The following is a 22,651-nucleotide window of genomic DNA, read 5'->3' on the forward strand; positions in this document are numbered from 1 at the left end:
GTAACCCCCCCCACATATCTCTCTCTCTCTTTACAAACTAGGCATGGTTAGTCGTTGAACGCAAGCGAGTTGCGATGGTAGTGGTCTTCGCATGACGAGAGGCGCAATGGTGGTAGGTCATTATAATGGTGGTAGTTATTAGATGACAATGACAGCAATGTACTAGAAAGGTGAAGCGACAATGGTAACGACAACGGAGTGATAGGGAAGGTGAGTTGTAGAGGAGGGTGGTGATGACAGTAGCCATGAAATGAAAAAAGAAGAAGAAGAAGAAGGAGAGCGACGACGACAACGATGAAGATGACTTCGTGATGGTGACAGTTGATTGGTGGTGGTGGCTGTCAATAGGTTAGGTTAGGGTTTGTGGATGAAGGTGATGGAATAGAGATGATGGCAATTTGGATATTTGATTCAAGGATAAAATTGTAATTAAAAAATTATGAATAATGGCATGAACTGAGAGTAATTGAGGTATGTAAATAGAATTACCCTTTTTTAACACAAAGTCCTATTTTCAAAATATTTATGTGTACATGACTGTTTTACCCTTATTAAAGGGCGGAATGAATTGAAAAGTGTCTATTCATTAAGTGCTAATAAAAAATTATTAGGTGTTACAAGTGTAACACATGACAATATTATCAACCAATCACCCGACATTGTACTTCATGCCCTAATACAAATTGTGGACCCCACCCTCTCCACACACACAAATGTTTTGGTAATCACCTAACCATGTTTCAAAAGTACTAGATATTTTTTCTTATTCAAGTGGTATTGTGATGTACCATTTTACTTTTATTTTGTTGTTTCAAAACTTAAAAACTTCATAATTAATAAAATTATATTTTTGGAGTCTACACAATGAGATCTATCAAACAAGACCAATATTGATAAAAGTAAAATATTATTTTTTTAGCTATACAAAACCAACAATTTCTCAATTTGAGAAACTATCCAATAAAATTGAAAATTTTCTCTTTTTTTATTATTAATTAGTATTAACTGAGAATATTCTTAGTTTTTGAGAAATTTCTCAATTTGTTTTAGTTTTAAACTGAGAATATTCTCAGCTTTAAAATTGAAAAAAATTGAAAAACTTGGACCAAAAAAATATTGTTAGTTAAGTAAGTTAAAACTTACTATTAAAAATGGTTTAAATTGTAAATTAGTAATAAAAAAACATATTTTTATTTTTATATAATTTTGCATTTAATATTAATCTTGTTTGATAGGTTTCGCTATGTTGATTCTAAAAATATAAATTTTATCAAAAATAAATATACATTGTAAAAATTATGATGACTTGAAATTTTGAAAATCAAAATATAAATGTTATATGGCTATACTTTTTTATAAACAATTACAAATGATGAACAACCATTGTTTGAAGGATAATTTCATTTATTAAAAATAAATGGGACTTGAAGTAGAAAAAAATCTTATCCAAGACTTAATAAAATATAAGTTTACAAAATAGAACTTGTGTGGAATGCCCCTTTTATATTCATTCTTATCAACCTTCGGAATCATCCCTAAAATGAATAATATAGTTGTGTTTTTAGATATGAATTTGAAATAAACAGATTTCACATCACTCAGTTGAGAAACATATGCTTAATTCAATGTATTTTTATTTTTTTATTTTTAAGATGTACATTTTAGTAATGGATTTTATGGTTTTAGATTATTGGATATAAAATAATATCCCATCTCCTTCTTCCCTTTCCCTAATAGACACCTCCTCCCTAGCCTGGGGTGAGGCAAGCAAGGTTTGGGCCTCTAGAATTTGGCCCCAAATAGGGCTCCAAAATTTTTTTTTTTTTTTGGGGGGGGGGGTTACAAACCAAATACCCATTAGGTCCTAACCCAAAATTATAACCATTCTTTTCCAATTTTACCCCTAGTCCAAAACTCACTGTCCAGTAACTCGCTCGCTACCCAGCAACACTATTGTATCTTTCTCCTCCTCCGCAAGCAACTACTTCCGATCACTGGTGGCCACCTTCACTCATTGGCAATCACCTAGGACGATAATTTCCAGTGACATTTTATCGAATTGTTTCGACAAAAATAATATCTATCACCACTACATCATTATTGCCACCATCTCCACCACTCAATTACTCAATCATATTTACACACTTTCATCAGTCATAATTTTATTACTGATAGATTTTTAAAAAAAATTACAAACAAATTTGAATCATTCACTCTTATGTTCACTCACTTATTTACAATAATCCACCCTCATCTCTCACACACACAATAAACAATAGAGACTGATAAATTTATTTCTAGAAAAAAAATATGAATCTATCATAGATCAATACAAAATTAGCAAAAAATTAATGATACATTCAGTGATAAATTTATTACTGAACACAATTAGATATTGATAAATTTATTACTGATTTTTTTTTACAACAAATCTATTTTTAAAAATAGAGAGAGAGAGAGAGAGAGAGAGAGAGAGAGAGAGAGAGAAGGAGAAGAAGTAAGATCTGGAAAAAAAAATTGTTGTTTGGAGTCATTTGGAGTCAATTTTACCATTGAAACAACTAGATCGATGTAGATCTAAACTAAATCAATTGATTAGCGACAATAGAGTGAAGATCAGAGATACAGAGTGTAGATCGGTGATGGTTGATGTGATTGGTGAACGAGGTGGTGGATTCGTGAGAGTGAAGTGTAGATCGATGGTGGTAGCGAATGGATGATGGTGGTGATGGTTCGACGACGACTGTAGTAATGGTCGTGGTGACATTGACAGCAACGGAGGAGAACGATCAAGATGATTGGTGAACAATGGTAATGGTGGCAATGGTTGGCGAAGAAGGTAGTGGTTGATGATGGTGGCCATAGTAGATAACTGTCACGACCCAAACCCGCCCCTATAGGTTTAGCGTCGTAACCGGCCAGTAATCTTCGGATTACCAAAGGCCTCTTATCATAATTAGCAAGTAATAAGGGGCTGCGGAAGTAACTAGACAAAATAAACAAAGTCCAATGAGCTGTGATGACGTATATGGGACAGAGTAAGTCAAATTTATTTATATTCATAAGCATGCTAGTCAAGGGACACCAATATTCACAAATATTTACAGACTGTAGTTTCCAGATCCTGACTTTACAAACAGACAGAGACTAGCATAACTACAAAAATAGCCATGGCAATTGACTTCAACTGGAACCTCCTCGGGAGGCGCAACGGTTGGCTGACAAAACTGGGGTGTAGGTCATCAACCCTGGGCCTGGTCTCGTACTTGCTCACCTACATACATAATATAAGGAGTGAGCTAAAGCCCAGTGAATAATAACAGAGTAATGGGGTTTAATGAATGATGACCATATTGAATACAGAAATCAGAAATCAATCCCTTATCAGATCGGAAACATAATCATATTCGCATCAGAAAAGAATCATAGTCATGTCCATATTCAAATCATGTGTGGTACATTCCCCTTAGCATAACATATCATGTTAGTCAAGCATAGTATGTCCTATAGTGGAACCTCCGGTACTGGGTAACATATCCGTGCCACAGTATTATTTCCCTCAGGCGAGGGCCTGTGCCACGGTATTGTTTCCCTCGGGCGAGGGCCTGTGCCATGTTATTAACCCCCGGGCTAGGGCCTCATGACCATGTGCCTCAGTATTGTGTCCCTTGGGTGAGGGCCTCGGCTAAGGATACCACGTTTACATTTCAAGGAAAATTGGACAATCATTCATTCATTCAAAACATAGCATTTTAGAACTTATCATCTCATGTCATTGGAAAATAATTAAAGTTAAACATAACTTTACAGAGTTATTACTCACAAACAATTTGTTGGCCCAACTAGATGGCAAAATGGCTCTTCACTTGTCCTGAGGTGCGTGACCTACACGAACACGCATATAATTATCCGCTTGAAACACACGCTCGAGTTAGACGTAACTTACTTTATTATTCTTAGTGTGTGTTTAACCATTAACCTCATTATGGAGTCTTAAACATGGCTTAGGAATGCCTAGGATGGGACGGGGATGCAAAAATGCACTTAACAATATTTTTCAAAACTTGTTGAAAACAGGGGTCTCGCTCGAGCGAGGCTTCCTTCGCTCGAGTGAACTTGTCAAAATAGAGGGGTTGCTCGAGCGTAGACTCCTTCGCTCGAGCGGTTTGTAAAAATGCAAAAGTACTGGTTGTTGGATTTTTATGCTCGATGCTCGCTCGATTCTCGCTCGAGCGTGAGACAAAGCTCTTCGCTCGAGCGTAGGTCTCGTCGCTTGAAAGTGCGTCTGCGTGCACCAAAAATCTGAGAGCTTGCAATTTACGCTTGAGCCACCATTCCTTCAGTCGAGCGGAGCTCTAAACAAACGATGGTCACTCGAGCGTGGAATCCTTCGCTCGAGCGAGGAAACCAAATTCTGGAATTTCCAGATTTGCCTCCTAAGCTCAAACCAAGCATTCAATGCTTCAAATCTCAACCTCTTGGGCCCATTTTCTAGAAAAACACTTTAAACTCATAGTATAAGATGTTTCAAAGCTCAATTTGTAAAATCAAAGTCCAAGGGTGAGTCAATTGAACACAATTTCAAGTAAAACTTCAAGAATTAATAAAGAAACAAAACATGCAAGTGTTCAATTAAATCCAATGCTCCAAGAATGTAGCCAAATGCAAGATTAAACTCAAAATCATGATGAACTCATGGACTATAACTAGAACATAGCCTTGTATGCAAGAAATTCCATTAAAACACTTCAAATTGTTATGATATGAACATGCATGCATGAATTAAGCTTAAATTCAACATGTTTGAGCTAATTCTAGACTTAGGTAAGTAATTTCATATGAACCATGCAAGAACTAACTCAATTCACAATTAAGAAGGTAATTCTCCTACCTTTTTTTTTTTTATCAGATGAAAAAAGGCAGGGAAACACAACCAAACAAAACAAACTAGGCCAGCCTTAATAAAGCCATAAGAGCCAGAAGGGGGAAAATATATCCAGTCTAGAGGGAGGGCATTCCTAAGAGAAGCCTGGCCCACCCAATGCGCTGCTTTGTTTGCTGCTCTAGGACGCCAAGAGAGAGTCAGATTCAAACGCTGAGCAAGATGTTTGATGTTGAAAAAGATAGCACCACAATCCCAAGGAGGATCAAGTTCAGATACACTGAGGTGAATAACAGATTTGTTGTCTCCTTTAATTTCCACTCCTGCTAGGTTGCGAGCAAGAGCTAATTGACAAGCTAACCGGCATGCGAGGGCCTCACCTTGGAGTTAATTGACAAGTTAACCGGTAATTCTCCTACCTTAAGTCTTCAATTCCAAGCCTAGAAGCTCAAGTATGCACATAATTCTTCAATTCTTCCAAGTTCAAGTTCAAGCTCAAATCTCTTGTTGAAAACAAGTCTTTCACACTCTCACTCTTTCTCATGTTTTTTTTTTGTCTCTAGGAAGATGAATAAGTGATGCCTCAACCTCTTATGCCTCAAGACTAGGTGTTTGCCTAGAATAATCCACTTAGTGGCAATTAGGTAAATAAGCCAAACTAATGTGATTCAACATTGATTAATCTAATTTAATCATACCGAATCAAGTTTGAATTAAATCTACCATAAAATCACATAAATTTTAATTAGCACATAACACTAGCCAATTTCGGAATTGGGCGCCGATAAGGCTTTCAATTCGCAATTCAAGGTCAGAACATGAACATATCGTTTTATGGCAAACAGATAAAAACACAAAGATAATGCAATGCATATGCAAATTAATCCCAGATTCCTTCTAAATTACTGTTAGGCATAATTAATCATGTTTTAGCATTAATCGGAGGTCGGGGTTATTACAATAACCCAATTCATTAGTACCTTATACTATATTATTCAAATAGACCCAATTAACATTGGGGCCCAATTTTACCTTATACTATATTATTCAAATAGACCTAATTAACATTGGGGCCCAATTTTATTTATTTTATTAAGCAAAATTTTTATTTAACAAAATTAACCAAAAAAGTAAAATTCTTAACTTCTCTCTCACACAATAATAAAATTACATGAATTAACTAATAAAATAGAATTGAGAATACTTAATTTTCTAAACCACAAGAGAATCTGTATTTTAAGAAAATTTGAAAAGATACATTTATAATTATCCAAATTTTTTTATTCATTGAGTCCCATTCTAAAGGGCCCCTAAAAAAATTCTTGTAGCGGTGACGAACAATCTACAATTGAAATTTTTTTTCCGTATATGTGTTGTTGGGCCAAATTGAATATATATATTGAATAAATCTTTGATCAACAATGTTACAAGAAATATTGAATGGATTAGTTATATTATCTATTGAAAAAGATTTGGTAAATAAATTTGATTATGTAAATTTAATTAGTGGTTTTGCTGCTAAAATGTGATAGTTGGATCAATTGTAAATTGAATATTGCTAAATTATAAAATAACAACATCAAATTTTTGTCTTTTTTTTGGACTCTTCGCAATAATTTATTCTTATCTTAATATATGGAAGTAAATTTTAATTTATAATTTTAACGATTATTTGTGCAGGTAAACTTATTTTGTGACTACTAACAGATAAAAAAATTTAGTACTTATCATTTTATCCATAAATTTTTTTCCAAAAAAGTAGGGTAAATTACAAATACCTCTTGATATTTGCTTAAAATGTGGATTGCACCTATGGTTTAGAAATATACAAATATCCCATTGTCAAAATATTTTATTTAACAAAATTAATTGAAAAAATAAAATTTCTAATTGCTCTCCTATACAATAATTAAATTATCTAAATTATTAATTGAAATAAATTTCTAACATTAAAAATTATTAATTAGCTTGATGATTTATTAATAAAGGGGTTATTTATTATGATATTCGAAACTTCAAAAGATATGATATAATTTTTAAAGCCATAGGAGGCAATTCATATTTTAAGTAAACTTCATGGGATGTATTTGAAATTTACCCAAAAAAGTATATGTAAGAGGGTCTCATTTCATAGTTTTGCCTAAGGTCTCATAAATCTCAAGGCTGACCCTACCTCTACCTCCATAAGGCACCCTAATCTCTCTCTCTCTCTCTCTCTCTCTCTCTCTATATGTATGTATATACGATAAATCTATTTTGTTTTTAGGTGAGTTTGCCCCAGGTAAAGTAGAGGAAAGTTATAAGTTTGCCTCTAATCTGTCATTCCTTGATTTTCAAAATATTAATTAAGCAATAATTAGTTAATTTAAGCTTGATATTTTAATAGAAAACATTTTTTTTAACCTTATTCTTTCTTAATGTTAATAGTATTGAAGAAATAGAAAATTGTATTCAATAATATGTCTCTTTACAATACAATAAGAGGCCTATATATAGGTAAGGAAGAGTGGTCACCAAGAAAGCTAACAGTAGAAATATCCTAATATGGTAAAACCTAATTAAAGTATCTAAAATATAGTGAATATAATATGTATACACACAATATTCACTAACAACTCCATCAAACTCAAGGTAGTTGCAAAGAGACCAACTGGAGTTTGGAAAAGGAAACTAAAGAAAATAAATTAAAATAAAAATAATAATGCTAAAAGATAGTTTATGGTCGTGCCAGATTGTTGTAGAAGCAACCAGAACTAATGCCATAAGACAGTTTATGGTCGTGTCGGACCGTTGTAGGAGCAACCAGAGCTAATGCCAGAAGATAGTTTATGGTCATACCGAACCATTGTAGGAATTGAGTGCGCCAGGGGAAGCTTAGGTAGTGCGCCAATAGGCAGCTTAGGTGATGATGCGTTAGGGGGCGACTTGGGTGGTGCGTCAAGAGACAGCTTGGGTGGTTCGCAGAGTGTATCACCTTGCTCACCATGATATAGATATATTACCTCTCTTCAAACTCAAATAGGTTTAAAGATAGAAACTTATTTAAAGTTGAAATAAAGGGAGAGACAGAGTGTAGCGAAAGGGAGAAACTATGTTCTAAAAAAAAAAAAAATTGTAGAAAGGAATTTTTATTTTAATGGTGGGACAAGCCTATGCGATTGAGTTGAAAAACATATTGTTTTGTTTGAATGGAAAAAGTGTACCCGAGAGAGAGTGAGAGAGAGAGAGAGAGAGAGAATTTTGGATGGGTTTAAGTTTGGGAGAGTGTGTAAGGTGGTTTTGATTAAAAAAATTTGAGTGTAGATTAGAGTGGGGTAAATCTGAGAGAGGGAGATGAAAGATCTTGAATGTGAGCTAGTGGTTGAGCAATGGTGAAGGATGGCAATGATGGGCCGGAACTGCCGGCGTGATGGTTGGAGTTATAGCTAGCATGATGGAATATATGTTCGAGGTGGAGGCGATGGTCAGAGTTGTAGTGAGTAATGGCGGCAATGGTCAGAGACAAAGATGAATGTGTGGTTGTGAGATACTCAAGTTCAAGGACTAAGGGGTTTGGGATGCAAAGACAGCAAATAGGATTGAGATCCGGTGAGCGGCCAAGGCAAGGTTGTCGCTCTCCAGTAAGATGAAGAACACTAAGAACGTAACCTATAGCTCTAATACCATGTTAACAGTATTGAAGAAATAGAAAAGTGTATTCAATAATGTGTCCTTTTACAATACAATGAGAGGTCTATATATATGCAAGGAAGAGTGGTCACTAAGAAAGTTATCGATAAAAATATTCTAATATGATAAAACTTAATTACAGTATCTAATATATATTTTTTTTATCAGCAAAGAAAAAACTTTATTAATGAAAAAGTAAAATTACAAGCATAACTTATATCAACAAAGGAACACAAAATATCATAGCTAGACTTGACGATCCTAACTAGGATGGTATCGAAAAACAAATGCAATCATATGCTAGCACTTAACCCAAGAATTGGAGAGAGAGACCAATTAAAAAAGAAAAGAAAAAAGAAAAAAAGAAAAGAAGAAAACAACAACAACAAACAAGGATCCCATTCAAAATCATTTCACTCATTCATATTTACTTAAATTGTCAAAAATCTGATTTACATGGTAAAACGTGTTTGGAGGCCAATATTTTATTAAACTCAAAAATATATTCTATTTTTTCTTGTTAACCTTATCTTGTTATAAAATGACAAGATCGATGATGTTCAAGTATAGTGAACTTGCATTAGAAAATGTGTATAATTTTATGAAAAATAATATGCAAGTCTACTTTTTAGACTTATCTTTTAGATCCAATGATATATAAGTGATATGATTGGTTAATGATTAGAGAAGATATGAAAAATAATATTACTTTAAATATCTTAATTGATTGTCATATCATTAAACTTAAAAAGTGAGTCTAATTTTTAGACTTGTATAACAATGTTCTAATTTTATAGTTTTTGAAGAAAATAATTTTTATTTAAAAAATGATGAAACTCACTCAAGATCATGACTAAGTGGTTAGTAACTTCATTATCTAAACCACATTTGACACAAACAGAATCGAAAATTCTGCTATGTTACTTATTAAATGAATGATATTTAATGGATTTTTTTTAATGGAAATAAAATATGTTGTGTTTAACTATATTTATAACCCTGTGAATGGACTTTGTAGGTTAAATTAATTACAATTGAGAAATTGGTGATCTTTGGAATGGATAACGTGATAGAGATATGGCCTAGGGAGCTTCAACCTAAAGTGAGATACATGATTATTTGGCAGTGCCGTAAGCTATCGAATATTCTTTTTCCATCCAATGTGATTAAGGGCATGCAGAGTCTTGAACGACTTATGGTTGGGTGGTGTCAATCTGTGGAAGTAGCTTTTGATCATGAAGGAATAATTGTTAGGGAAGGCAATCCAGATATCGTACTCCCTTCATTAACAAAATTGGTCCTACGTTATCTACCAAAGTTGACACATGTTTGGAAGAACAACTTACTAAGAATTCCAAGCTCTCAGAACCTGACATCCTTAACAGTAGTGGGTTGTAGCAGTTTGAGATATATGTTCTCATCTTCTCAAGCCAAACTTCTTGTGAAACTACAAGAAATAGCTGTAGCTGAATGTGGTGTGCTGGAAGCAATTGTTAATGAGGAACCAAAAGTAGATGATGAAGTCGCAACAAATATAATCATGTTCCCTCAACTAAATAGTCTCAAACTCTATCATCTGCCAAACATCAAGAGTTTATGTCCCCAAGCTTACACATTTGAAGGATCATTCATCGAGGAGATTAAAGTAATCAACTGTCCCAACATGAGGGCACTCCCTTCAGCATTGCAGTGCATGCTAGAGCTACAAGAGAGCAATGTTCGAGAAGTGGAATTTTTTAACTCAGCTCAACACCATCTCTTGGATAGAAAGGTAAGTGAGTTGTCTTAAAATTATAGTATTCAACATTAACAATCCATTCTTTCAAAGAAAATATTTCCAATATCCATTAAACTAAGGATAAACCTCTCAATGTTTGAAGAGGAAAGAATTGTTGGATACACAAAATCAAGGAGAATAAACTCTTTATCATTGATGTGGTCAAAGATTTTGTCAAGAAAATTAATCCATTTTTTTAAAAAATAAAATAAAATTAGACATAATTTTTTGGGGTTACTACATCCCAGTGGATGCCAGAAGGAAAAAAAAATACAAGTCCGTGAAAAAGTAATTTACAATTTTGATTATTAATATTTATAAAGTTTCTCACTAATTTGTAATTATTTTTTCAAAACTCTACTAATATGTTATTTTCCCTAATTTTTTTCTAGAATGATGTAGTGGTAGTATTGTTTTGTAATTAAATGTCATTTTAATGGGCACATGATTTTAAAAGGGTAAGTTTTATTGCAACAACATCAGTCTGTATACAAATCTCATATGTTTTTTCTGTTTGTATATCATTATTCTTTTGTCAATTGTTCCCTGCTCTCACATAAATGGTGTTAACACTAAGAGAGTGTTTGTTTGGATGGACTAGATAGGGGCAGATTACAATACAATGAGCTGTTAGTCCTAAATTATTAGTCTTTTAACTATTTTGTTAGAAATGATGTGTATTTCACTATTTTTTCTATCTTATTTTTTAACCAAACAATGGATTAGTAAATAAGTCACTAACACAATTGAGGTGATAACAATTGCAGTTTAGTTTAAGCACTAGGGGAATACTTAATGTCACAGGAATAGATGAGCCAACTGAGAAATGGCACAATCAACTTGAAGTCGGATGCCTTGACAAAGTAAGATTCATGCGGGTCCAGTGTTGTGGAAAATTATCGAGTGTTGTCTCGTCCAAGTTAATGCAAAGACTGCACAATATACAAGGGCTAAAAGTATGGTGGTGTGATTCACTGGAAATGATATTTGATCTCCAAGAAGGGGTCTGTGCTGATGTTGCTGAGAAAGAAACATTAATCACTCAGTTAAGCACATTGACATTGAAGTATTTGCCAAAGCTGACGCACATATGGAAGAATATTTCCCAACAAACTCATTGTTTCGAAAATCTAAGTTCTCTAGGAGTGCAGCACTGTGACAACCTGAGATATATATTCACAATTTCCATGGCCAACGTTCTTGTGAATCTACAAAATCTAACAGTTGAACACTGCGAGAAGGTAGAAAAGATTGTTACCAGGGAAAACGAAGAAGAGATCTTTTCGCAAGAAATTGACTATGTCTACCTTCTTAATCTTCCAAGTCTCGTGTGTTTTGGCCCGGATGTAAATAATACTGAAATTCCAGCAAGAAGAACCGATGTAAGGCTCTGCCCCAAATTTTCAGGTAAAACTCCAATTATATAATTGTAAGTTTTTGACGAACTCAAGAAGGCAACTTCACTACTCATTTTTTTAGCCATACATCTTACAACTAAGAAAAAAGTAGTTATGATAAGGTAGTATTTGTCTCACTAAAATAAAAGATTGAAATGGAACAATCATTTCTTAACCTTGTTATGAAATGATCATTCTTTTACAATAGTAAACAATAATTCTATTTATAATATATTTTATATTATATTATATTTTTAGTACATCAAATATAAAAATATATGTTCTAATGGAATGACCATTCTATTTCATTTAATTTCAATAAACCAAACATAGGATATAGGAACACAAACTCATGACATGTCCAATGATAATTGGACAATACTAGGAATATTTTACATAATATTCTACACAATCTCTCACATTACTAATGAATATGGTTAAACTTTAGGGAAAATTACAATTAGGTGCTTATAAGTTTGCAAAATGATAATATTTATTTATTTATTAATTATTATTTTTATTTTATTTTGTTTTTGACAGAGTTAGGAAATTAGCAAGTTAGTAATTAGATTCGGGTTAATTGCACTTTTAACTCTTATAGTTTAAATCAAGTTCCACTTTGGTCCCTATGATTTCAAATTAAACAGTTTGATTTCTATACTTTAAATCTAGTTTTAGTTTGGTCCTTCTATTCAAGTTGGAAGTTAAAAATAACGATTTTGGAATGTACACAGAAATTAACGAAAATTTGTATGAGAGAATCAAATTGAAACTGGAATTAAAATGTTGGGACCAAATTAAAATTTGAGTCAAATTATAAAAGTGAAAAATAAAATTAACTTCTAAAAATATTTTCACAAGGTAAATACTAGTCAGTCAAAAGGGTGAAATAAGGTACTACACCTAACCACACAGCTACCTCAGTAACAACCATGGTGTGTCCAACAAAGTAATACTACATATTTAGATTTATCATTTTATGGTTCAGATTTATTTCACACATAGACCATGCACTATACAAATTCAATTTCAATTACACATTTTCTTTCTTGGTAAATTGGGCATAGTTAAGTGGGGTTCATATAATTATTGGTGTCAAACAATAAGGGAAATCCCTTCCGGAGGGGGTGCAAGTATTTTTTTTAAATATATTTTTATGGTAAATATTATGTAATTTTTTAATAAAATTACAATAATTTGTGATTCAAAACTAAAATTAGGCATTTTTGTAATGTTTAACTTTATTTTTTAATAATAAACTCTCGTAATTCTATCAAAAAATTATATAACAATTGTCACAAATTGTCATAATATATACCCAAAAAATACGTAAAAAAATGCATATAATACACACCTTATCACATGCTTGAGATACAAATGATGTTAGCAGCAATGAACTTTGTATTTAAGAATTAATAGTATATATATATATATATATATTCTTAAGACAATACACACCTATTTTTAGAGTGTGTACTATATGCAAGTTATGATAATTGTGGTACTTGTACGAGTACGAAATAATGTTCTCGTATAACCCTGTTGATCAAGTTTGCGCTCCTCCAAACATCGTCGCTTTACTCCCTACAAACACAAACGTAAGCTAGCTGGCGGGTGTGTGCTGGATACCTCTCCGTTGCCCAAGTCAGCAAAATAGACAATAGACAAAAAGCTGTGCGTATTCGAGAGTCAAAATTGTGATGCCTGTCCATAGGTCCTGTTATGAGCTTTTGTGGACTTTGCCTGGCACAATCCTAGTAGGACTTTTATTCCTTAATATAGAGTCCTCTTAGGAATCATACTTCTGAAAGATAATGCTTATCCTTCAACACCCTCCTTACTGCTTTAAGCAAGTGAAATGGTTTTACCTCGGTAGTATAACAAATCAACCGAGCTAACACATGTTGAAGCGACAGATTTCACCGAGCTTTCCCTAGCTCGGTTCCACCTTGCTTACTTAGCTCGGTTTCTACCTCACTTTACTTAGCTCGGTTTCTACCTTACTTTGCTTAGCTCGGTTCCACCTTGCCTTTACAACAAGGCTCCCCCATTCCTTGGTTCAGAGTACTCAAACCGAGCTAACCACAGTCATTCATGACTGTGCTAACAAGGCCCAACGGCGAAGCCCATTCTGCTCAGCCCATTAATCGGCTCACTTCTACCCAGTCCTAGCTCGGTCCAAATTTACACATTTTACACTATCAATTGCCCCTTAATGCCATCTGCAACGCATGATTTGGGATTATCCTTCTCCAACCGAGCTAGAAACATTCAAGCCATCCGAACTCGCTTTCCACCAGGCTACCGATGAGTTCGGTTAAAAACATCTTTTCAATTGTCCTACACGTCTGAATCATTTTCTATTCTCTTGGACATGTGGCAAACTCCCGTTGGCCAAGTATAGCTGTTGCAGCCGTCTTCGTACTTCACAAATTTTGAACAGTCCCGCCCAAACCTATGCCTTACACAAAACCCTACTTTTTGAACCTAACACGCCACTGTTCATCTTCACGTTTCTGTGCTCTGAACCTTCATTTTCATAACCATAGCTCCTGCAAAGCTTGTGCTCTAGCTTGGCATCCTCACTGTTTTGATATTCATCCCTTCACCTCAAAACTGTAAGTGACTTAATCCCTTGCTTTTTTCATTTACTCCATGAGTATGTATGATATAGATATGTATATATATATACATGCGTTTTTCAAAACATACTCCCATAATTTTCACACAAATGGGTAAGAACCACCCAAACCCCCAAGAACTACATGATAGGTTTTTAATCTGACTCTTAACTAGATTCACAAATAATTTGTAATGTGATGCTTTTGATTGAAAATAACACCATGACTGAACTAGGGACCTATTCAAATGACCGAGCTAGAACTTAGAGCCACGCCTTCTATTACGGCCGAACTAAGAACCTTCCTACTCAATGACCAAGCCAAAACTTGAGTCACACCTTGTGTTACGACCGAACTAAGGATAGGCTATAACCCTTTTAACCGAACTAGGGTTTTTACTTATTTATCCTTCTTTTTTAGCCCGATCCAGTGATCTGGGCATAACACTTTTTATCTCCATTTTGCAGACTTTGACTAGGTTGGCCAGGCACACCTTTGCATGCTCAACCGAGATACTCAACGTCATCTCAACACCGAACTAGGAATCCGGGCTAAGTTATACATAATTTAAGTTATAAATGGGCAAATATCGGTTCCTAGTAAACTCACTTGGGGCCATTGCTGAATTCTGCAAGGACTACAACATCCCTGACGATGTTCACCTTTCTTTAGCCGAACTAGATACCACTCCCTGGGGAAAACCAGGTTTTGTTCCATTCACCGTAATATCCATTGTTGAGGCCGGTCTCCGATTTCCAGTCCAGCCTCTCCTTTGTGAATTCCTTAGGCAGACAAGACTCTGCCCCACCCAGCTCTCTACCAATTCATATAGAATAATAAATGACATCACTGAGCTAAACCGCCGGCTTGGCCTCAACCTTGGTCTAGCCGAGCTTTTCCATCAGTACTCACTCGGCCAAAATGAAGACGGCTGGGTCTATTATTTAAGAATAAGAAGGCGCCAAGAGAAAATAATTAAAAACACGTCGGACAAAGACATGAATGACGACGACTTTTTCTAGGTTTCTGGCAATTTTGAAGACCAGGAAGCCCAGATACCGGGCTACGGTATTAACTGGAATAAAGGAACAGCCGGTATGAACACCTTGGCTTAATTTGTATGTTTTTCACCCTTGCTGTTTATAAGTTTCTCACCGCGCTAACCGTTGCTTTTTCCTTATGCAGACTTGAACCAGCTTAAGTCACAATATCAATACCCCAACTTGGACGCTCTTCGCGCCGCACTTTGATACCGCAATTGAGGTTGGGCCGAGCTCCTTAATTTTGAGCCGACCTATAGATACAGCGGAAGAAGGAAGACTAGGGTAACTGACTTTCTCCTTGAGCCATCCCCTGAACCAGATCCTGCACTTCCTCAAATTAGGCTGATCCCACTAACAGAGGAACAAGAGATGGTAAAGAAAAGAGCCGTCAGAGCACTCATCACCGAAACAACAGCTCCAGCTATCGGGGACCAAACTGAGACACCACAAGCTGGACAAACACGTGAGTCCGTGGTAGCCCTTCCAACAGCCCGGGCCTCATTATCTCGGTCCAATAAGCGTGCTCGCACCTCTTCAACCGAGCAGTGACGGTTGACTGATGAGGAGGATCACCCGCCCTCTGAAATAACACCACCAAGCCCTGAGCCTGTCCATACTGACCGAGCTAGCTCTTCTGAATGGGCACCAAAGATAACATACAAGAACCGGCCTGTTTCTAGCACCGACTTGGTGGCAGCAGACAAGGACCACTCGCTCGCTTTCAATCTTGCCAAAAGTGTGTGTTTGGCCGCTGACATAGAGCACCACGATCACCTTACCAAGCTCAAGGCCATCCGCTCAGCAACTAAGTCAATGGTGCTGGTAAGTGCTCTCTTTGTTTTGTTTGCTGAATCACGATTGTTTGCTCGGTTTTAATCATTTTTACTATCTCCCCTTTTGCAAGCCATGCAAAAGAACCACGTTGCTCATAAGCGCGTGCTAGAATTACGCAAAATAGTGCGACTGGCCGTGGCAGATGCCAACGCCAAAACGGCCAAGCTAAACGAAGTGAAGTAGAAAACCACTGAGCTTGAATCTGACGTTGCCCGTCTTACTGAGTTGGTGAATGCGGCGGAAGTGGATAAGCAAAAAGCTTTGGCTGCGTTGAAAGACCGTTACTTGCGTGAATTGGCCAAGCTTGAGAAGAAAAAGGATGCTGAGATCACCGAGCTAAACAAAAAAATGGAGGACACTGAAGACAGGGGTTACAAGAAGGGGGAGGCCACCTACATCCTGCAATGTGAGGCTTCGAAAGATATATTCTTCAAATGCGGATGAAAGGCGGCCGCCTCAAAGCTCGGTTATGGTCAAGAAATTGAGGTCTTCCAAAACCCTTCTCCCCACTTCATTCCGAGCTATATGGCGGACTACACCAATGCCATTCAACAAAAATTTCTCCAAGTGGGGGAAGGAAGAGGAGGCATCCCCAGAGCCAAACAACGCCTTAGCTACCAACAATGATCACGGTCTCCAAACTGCTTAATCAGCTCAGGTGGAGCCACTGGTGCCCAGTACGGTTGAAGAAGTGACCGACCTACCTGTTGAAACTGGGCTACTGAGTGGTGAAGCTCGAGTTGACTTGGATGCAGATCTTGATGACCTATTTGCCTAATCTTGTATTTTCTTCTTTTGATGCTAACTTTTGAAACCATTTGTAACTGGGCTAAAGCCCTACTTCTTGTACTGTCGTTTTGAATCTTTGAATGAAATCTGCTTTTTTTGTTTGGTCCATATCCTGCTTATATTTGTAACTGAACTTTAATTGGCATGTTTGGAACTTTTTGACCGAGATATTTATCTCAGTTTATTAGCTTCTTAATCTACTAACCTTGCTATGTGTTGGGCTTGCCAACTTTCTTTGATCTAGAGAGGTAAATACTAGTCACACCTGCTAGCTTTCTTCAGCTTAGATCCTTATCTGAGCTGAAGAAAACTAAATGTTGGTTGTTCCCGACAACCTTCTTCAGCCTAGATCCTAATCTCGGCTGAACAGAGCTAAGTGTTGGTTATTCCTGCCAACTTCTTCAGCTTAGATCCTGATCTCGGCTGAAGAGAGCTAAGTGTTGGTTATTCCAGCTGAAATCATGATCTCGGCTGAAGAGAGCTAAGTGTTGGTTATTCTTGCCAACTTCTTCAGCCTAGATCCTGATCTCGGCTGAAGAGAGCTAAATGTTGGTTATTCCTGCCAACCTTCTTCAACCTAGATCCTTATCTCAGCTGAAGAGAGCTAAATGTTTGGTTATTCCTGCCAAACTTCTTTAGCCTAGATCCTGATCTCGACTGAAGAGAGCTAAGTGTTGGTTATTCTTGCCAACCTTTTCAGCCTAGATCCTGATCTCGGCTGAAGAGAGCTAACTGTTGGTTATTCTTGCCAACCTTCTTCAGCCTAGATCCTTATCTCGGCTGAAGAGAGCTAAATGTTGGTTATTCCTACTAACCTCTTCAGCCTAGATCTTGATCTCGGCTGAAGAGAGCTAACTATTGGTTATTCCTGCCAACCTTCTTCAGTCTAGATCTTTATCTCGGCTGAAGAGGGCTAAATGTTTGGTTATTCCTGCCAAACTTCTTCAGCCTAGATCCTGATCTCGGCTGAAGAGAGCTAAGTGTTGGTTATTCCTGCCAACCTCTTCAGCCTAGATCCTGATCTCGGTTGAAGAGAGCTAAGTGTTGGTTATTCCTGCCAACCTCTTCAGCCTAGATCCTGATCTCGGCTGAAGAGAGCTAAATGTTGGTTATTCCTGCCAACCTTCTTCAGCCTAGATCCTTATCTCGGTTGAAGATAGCTAAATGTTGGTTATTCCTGCTAACCTTATTCAGCCTAGATCCTGATCTCGGCTGGAGAGAGCTAAATGTTGGTTATTCCTGCCAACCTCTTTAGCCTAGATCCTGATCTTGGCTGAAGAGAGCTCAATGTTTGGTTATTCCTGCCAAACTTTTTGATTGCCCCTTGCTTGCAATGACTGAGAACAACTTTTACAGTAAAAAGATTTATGCTGAAAAAACTACTTGTTTTATTTGAAAAAAGGGAAAAATTACATTTATTCTAAGAAAAAAGCTAAAAATAAAATAACTTGAGATTGGCAGTATTCCATGGCCTGGGAATAACCTTGCTGTCTCCATCTTCCAAGTGATATGCCCATTTTCCTGCTAAACCAACCACTTTGTATGGTCCTTCCCAGTTAGGTCCTAGCTTGCTGTCTCCAGGTACCAAAGTGTTGTCCATTACTTTGCGTAATACCCAATACCCAATCTCCAATCTTGAATTGCCTTTGATGCACTGTTTTGTTATATTTTCTAGATAACTCCTGCTGGTATGCGGCAATGTGAACTAGAGCTTTTTCTTTTCTTTCCTCTACAAGGTCGAGTTCTAAGGTTATGGCTTCTTCATTCAAGTTTGGGTCAAAATTTTCACTTCTAATAGTGGGGAGGCCTATTTCCAGTGGGATTACTGCCTCCATGCCGTAAGCCAAGGAAAAAAGGTGTTTCTCCAGTTGATCGCTGATGTGTGGTACGATAAGCCCATAAAACATGAGGAAGTTCTTCTGCCCATTTGCCTTTTGCTTTCTCCAACTGTTTCTTTAAACCATCCAAGACGACCTTGTTTGATGCTTCCGCCTGGCCATTTGCTTGAGGGTATGCTGGTGTAGAGTTGTAGAATTCTATCTTGTATTCTTCGCAAAAGCCCCTGAAGATCTTGCCATCGAACTGAGTGCCATTGTCGGATATTAGAGCCTTTGGTGTGCCGAATCGGGTTATGATATTCTGCCAGATGAACTTCTTAACATCTTTTTCCTTTATTGATGTGAGTGCTTCAGCTTCCATCCACTTCGTGAAGTAATCTGTGGCTGTGATAAAGAACTTTCTATTGCCTGGTGCTGTTGGAAGTGGTCCCATTATGCCCAAGCCCCACATTGCAAAGGGCCATGGGCTAGTTAATGGTAGAAGCTCTCTGGCTGGTTGATGTATTTAGTGTGTGAACTTCTGACATTTCTCGCACCTCTTGACATACTTCTTTGAATCTGCCTGCATGTAAGGCCACCAATACCCTTGTGAGATTGCGCTGTAAGCCAATGATCTTCCCCTTTGGTAGTTTCCACATACGCCTTCATGTATCTCAAACAAAAACGCCTCGACCTTGCAAGGATGGACACATTTCAAGTAAGGTCCTGTGAAAGATTTTTTGTATAACGCCAATGATGGAGAGAGCTAAAATCGCTGTGACTTTGCTCTTATTTTGTTGGTCTCTTTCTTCTCTTCAGGTAAGATGCCGTTTTTTAAGAATACAATGATGGAATCCATCCATGAAGGGCCTAGCTCGGCACAACATATCTCAGTTACTTCGGGTTCTTCAATACTTGGTCTGGGTAAGAAGTCAATCAGTAATAGATATGGGATAGATGTGTCTGTTATTGAGGCAAAACCTCCCAGTTTGTCTGCTCTACTGTTTTCTTCTCGGCCGATCTACTCTATTCGCACCACTTCAAACTTCATGATCTCCTTTCTGACTAACTCTTGGTACTTAGCCATCCTCTCATCTTTCACCTCGTAGTCGCCTGAAATCTGGTTTACTACTAGCTGGGAGTCATTGTAAACCACCAGCTCGGTGGCCTTCATGAAGAGTGCTGATTTTAGGCCTGCTAAAAGTGCTTCATACTCTGCCTCATTGTTTGATGCTGGGAAGCCAAGGTTAACTGCTTATTCCACTATTAAGCCATCTGGTGAGATGAGGACTATGCCAAGTCTTGCACCGTGCCTCTTGGATACTCCATCTATGAAGAGCTTCCACATCTCTCTGACGAATAGTTTCCAGCAAGTAGAGGGGTCGGATGATGTCTTGGGGTCATGTGTGTTGCTGATGTTTTCTTCTAAGTCCATGCTTGCTGTTGTGGTTTGTTCTTCATTATCTGACTACCCCAGGTTTTGTCTTGTTGATGAGTCCTTGCTGGGCATAGCATGGTTTGCCCCTTCTTTTCTGTCTTCGATCCTGTATGGCTTGGAATGTAGCTGGGCAACTTTTTTTGGGGGCTGCGCAATTCCTGCGGCACTTTCTATCCCTATTTCGGTTGTATCGGTCAAGTCAACTGGGCAGATATGATGGCTTCCTGGTGTGAACTCAGTCATAAAGTCTGCCAAAGCTTGGGTTTTTATTGTGGTTCTAGGTTAAAACTTGATATCGAACTATCCCAATTCCACCGCCCACTTCAAGATTCGTCTAGAAAAATCTGTCCTCTCAAACAAACCTTTTAAGGGAAAAGCTGTTAGGATGATTATGGTGTGGGCGTGGAAGTAATGCGACAACTTCCTTGAGGCCATCATCAAAGCTAGGGTCAGCTTTTCCAATGGTAGGTACTTGGTTTCTGCGCCTAGTAAGGTCTTGCTAACGTAGAAGATAGGCAGGTGTTGGATTCCTTCCGCTCTCACCAACACTGCGCTGACTGCATGTTGTGAAACTGCTAAGTACAAAAAGAGCTCTTCTTTAGGCACTGGGGTTACTAGCAACGGAGGAGAGGTCATGTAGTCTTTCAGGCTCTCTAGGGCGCAGTCGCATTCTTCAACCCACTCAAATTTGGCCTTCAATGCTTAGAAGAATGGTCGACATCTGTTTGATGACCGACTTATGAACCGGTTGAGTGTGGCAGCTAGGCCAGTGAGATGCTGCACCTCTTTAACTGTGTTGGGCCTCTCAAGATGCTGGATTGCTTTGATCTGAGAGAGGTCTGCTTCTATACCTCAGTTAGTCACCAGGATGCCTAGGAATTTGCCCGATCCTACGCCGAATGCACACTTCGATGCATTTAGATGCAATTTGTTCTTTTTTAGAATTTGGAACATTTCATCTAGGTCCCTAAGATGGTCCTTCTCATCCTTGCTTTTGAATACCATGTCATCTATGTAAGCTTCCATTATTCTGCCTAACAATGGTTCAAACATTTTGGTGACCATTCGTTGGAGCGTTGCCCCTGTGTTCTTTAGGCCAAAGGGCAGGACCTTGTAACAATACAATCCTCTAGGCATTGTGAATGATGTGACCTCCTGGTCTGGTTCGTACATGGCGATCTGATGGTAACCTCTATACGCATCAAGGAAGCTAAGTCGATTGTGTCCTGCCGTCTGGTCTACTAGTTGGTCTATCCTGGGTAAGGGAAAACTATCCTTGGGGCATGCGTTGTTGACTGTTTTGTAGTCCACGCAAGCACGCCATTTTTCATTCTTCTTTGGTACTACTGCTGTATTGGATATCCACCTGGGATAGTGCACTTCTATGATGGCTCCTGCCTCCAGCAAGTTTCCCACTTCCTCTGCCACTATCTTCGTGTGGTGAAGTGCTGATCTGCGAGTACGCTGTATTATTAGTCTGGCAGTTGGGTGGACATTTAGTTGGTGACAGATGAAGTTTGGGTCAATGCCAGGCATGTCGTATGGTGTCCAGGCAAACACTTCGATGTTTGAGGTTAAGAATTTCATGACCTCTATTCTCTCAGTGCTGGATAAAGACGAGTTGAGCAAAAAGAACTTTTCTAGGTTCTTCTTATCTATCCTTACCTCTACCAAGTCCTCCACTGCCTTTTGTTCAGCTGCCTTGCCAACATCCACAAACAGTTCATTGCTCTCTAGCTCTTCTACCATCTGTACATACCCTTTTGCAGCTCGGCTGCCATTTACTGTGACGAAGCACTGTTTTGACATGATTTGGTCTCCTAAGACCTTTTCAATTACTCTGGCTTCGTTGGGAAACCACAATGCTTGATGGTAAGTTGACACTACCGATCGCATGGCGTGCAACTATGTTCTCCCTAAGATTATGTTGTAAGTGGAAGGGACCTTCAATACCCAGAATTCCACTTGTTTTGTCATGGTTCCAGTTTTGACTGGGAGGATTATCTTGCCCACTAGCCACTCTAGCATTGAGTTTAAGCCGACTAGGGGAGATATTGTAGGCGCCAAGTCTTTGTCTTCTAGTTTCAGCTGTTTGAAGGTTTCGTAATACATTATCTCGCATGAACTTCCTTGGTCAATCAGGATTCGCTTGATGTCAAAGTTCTTGATGGGCAAAGTTACCACCAGTGCATCATTGTGAGGGCAATGTAGCCTTACTAGGTCCTTGTCTGAGAAGGATATGACGTTCGTAACCTCTGTTTTGCCCTTTTTGATGGCAGGTTGTGCACTTAATACCTCTTTCAAGTGCTCTACCTTCTTTATCATCCCTTTGAGTTCACATACCCGCTCAGGTTCGACGATCCCATGGATAACGTTGATTATGC

The 22,651-nt window shown here is 37.6% G+C and overlaps 1 protein-coding gene across 3 annotated transcripts in view; it reads left to right on the top strand.

Moving 5' to 3' along the window:
• Positions 1–22,651, top strand: part of LOC114267229 (disease resistance protein At4g27190) — a 36,469-nt gene that overhangs the window by 6,382 nt on the left and 7,436 nt on the right. Inside the window, exons 2-4 of one of the 3 annotated variants that reach the window (XM_082891460.1) lie at positions 9,570–10,322; positions 11,096–11,735; positions 15,532–16,211. In XM_082891460.1, the coding sequence (XP_082747586.1) occupies positions 9,570–10,322; positions 11,096–11,735; positions 15,532–15,596 (1,458 nt within the window). In that variant the 3' untranslated portion in view covers positions 15,597–16,211. Of the gene's footprint in view, positions 1–9,569; positions 10,323–11,095; positions 11,774–15,531; positions 16,212–22,651 lie in introns of those variants that run through there. The other 2 variants (XM_082891459.1, XM_082891461.1) reach the window with 2 other exon arrangements.

This window comes from Camellia sinensis, chromosome 10 (assembly GCF_055761805.1).
Source record: "Camellia sinensis isolate YWXY chromosome 10, ASM5576180v1, whole genome shotgun sequence".
NCBI classification, from domain to species: Eukaryota; Viridiplantae; Streptophyta; class Magnoliopsida; order Ericales; family Theaceae; genus Camellia; species Camellia sinensis.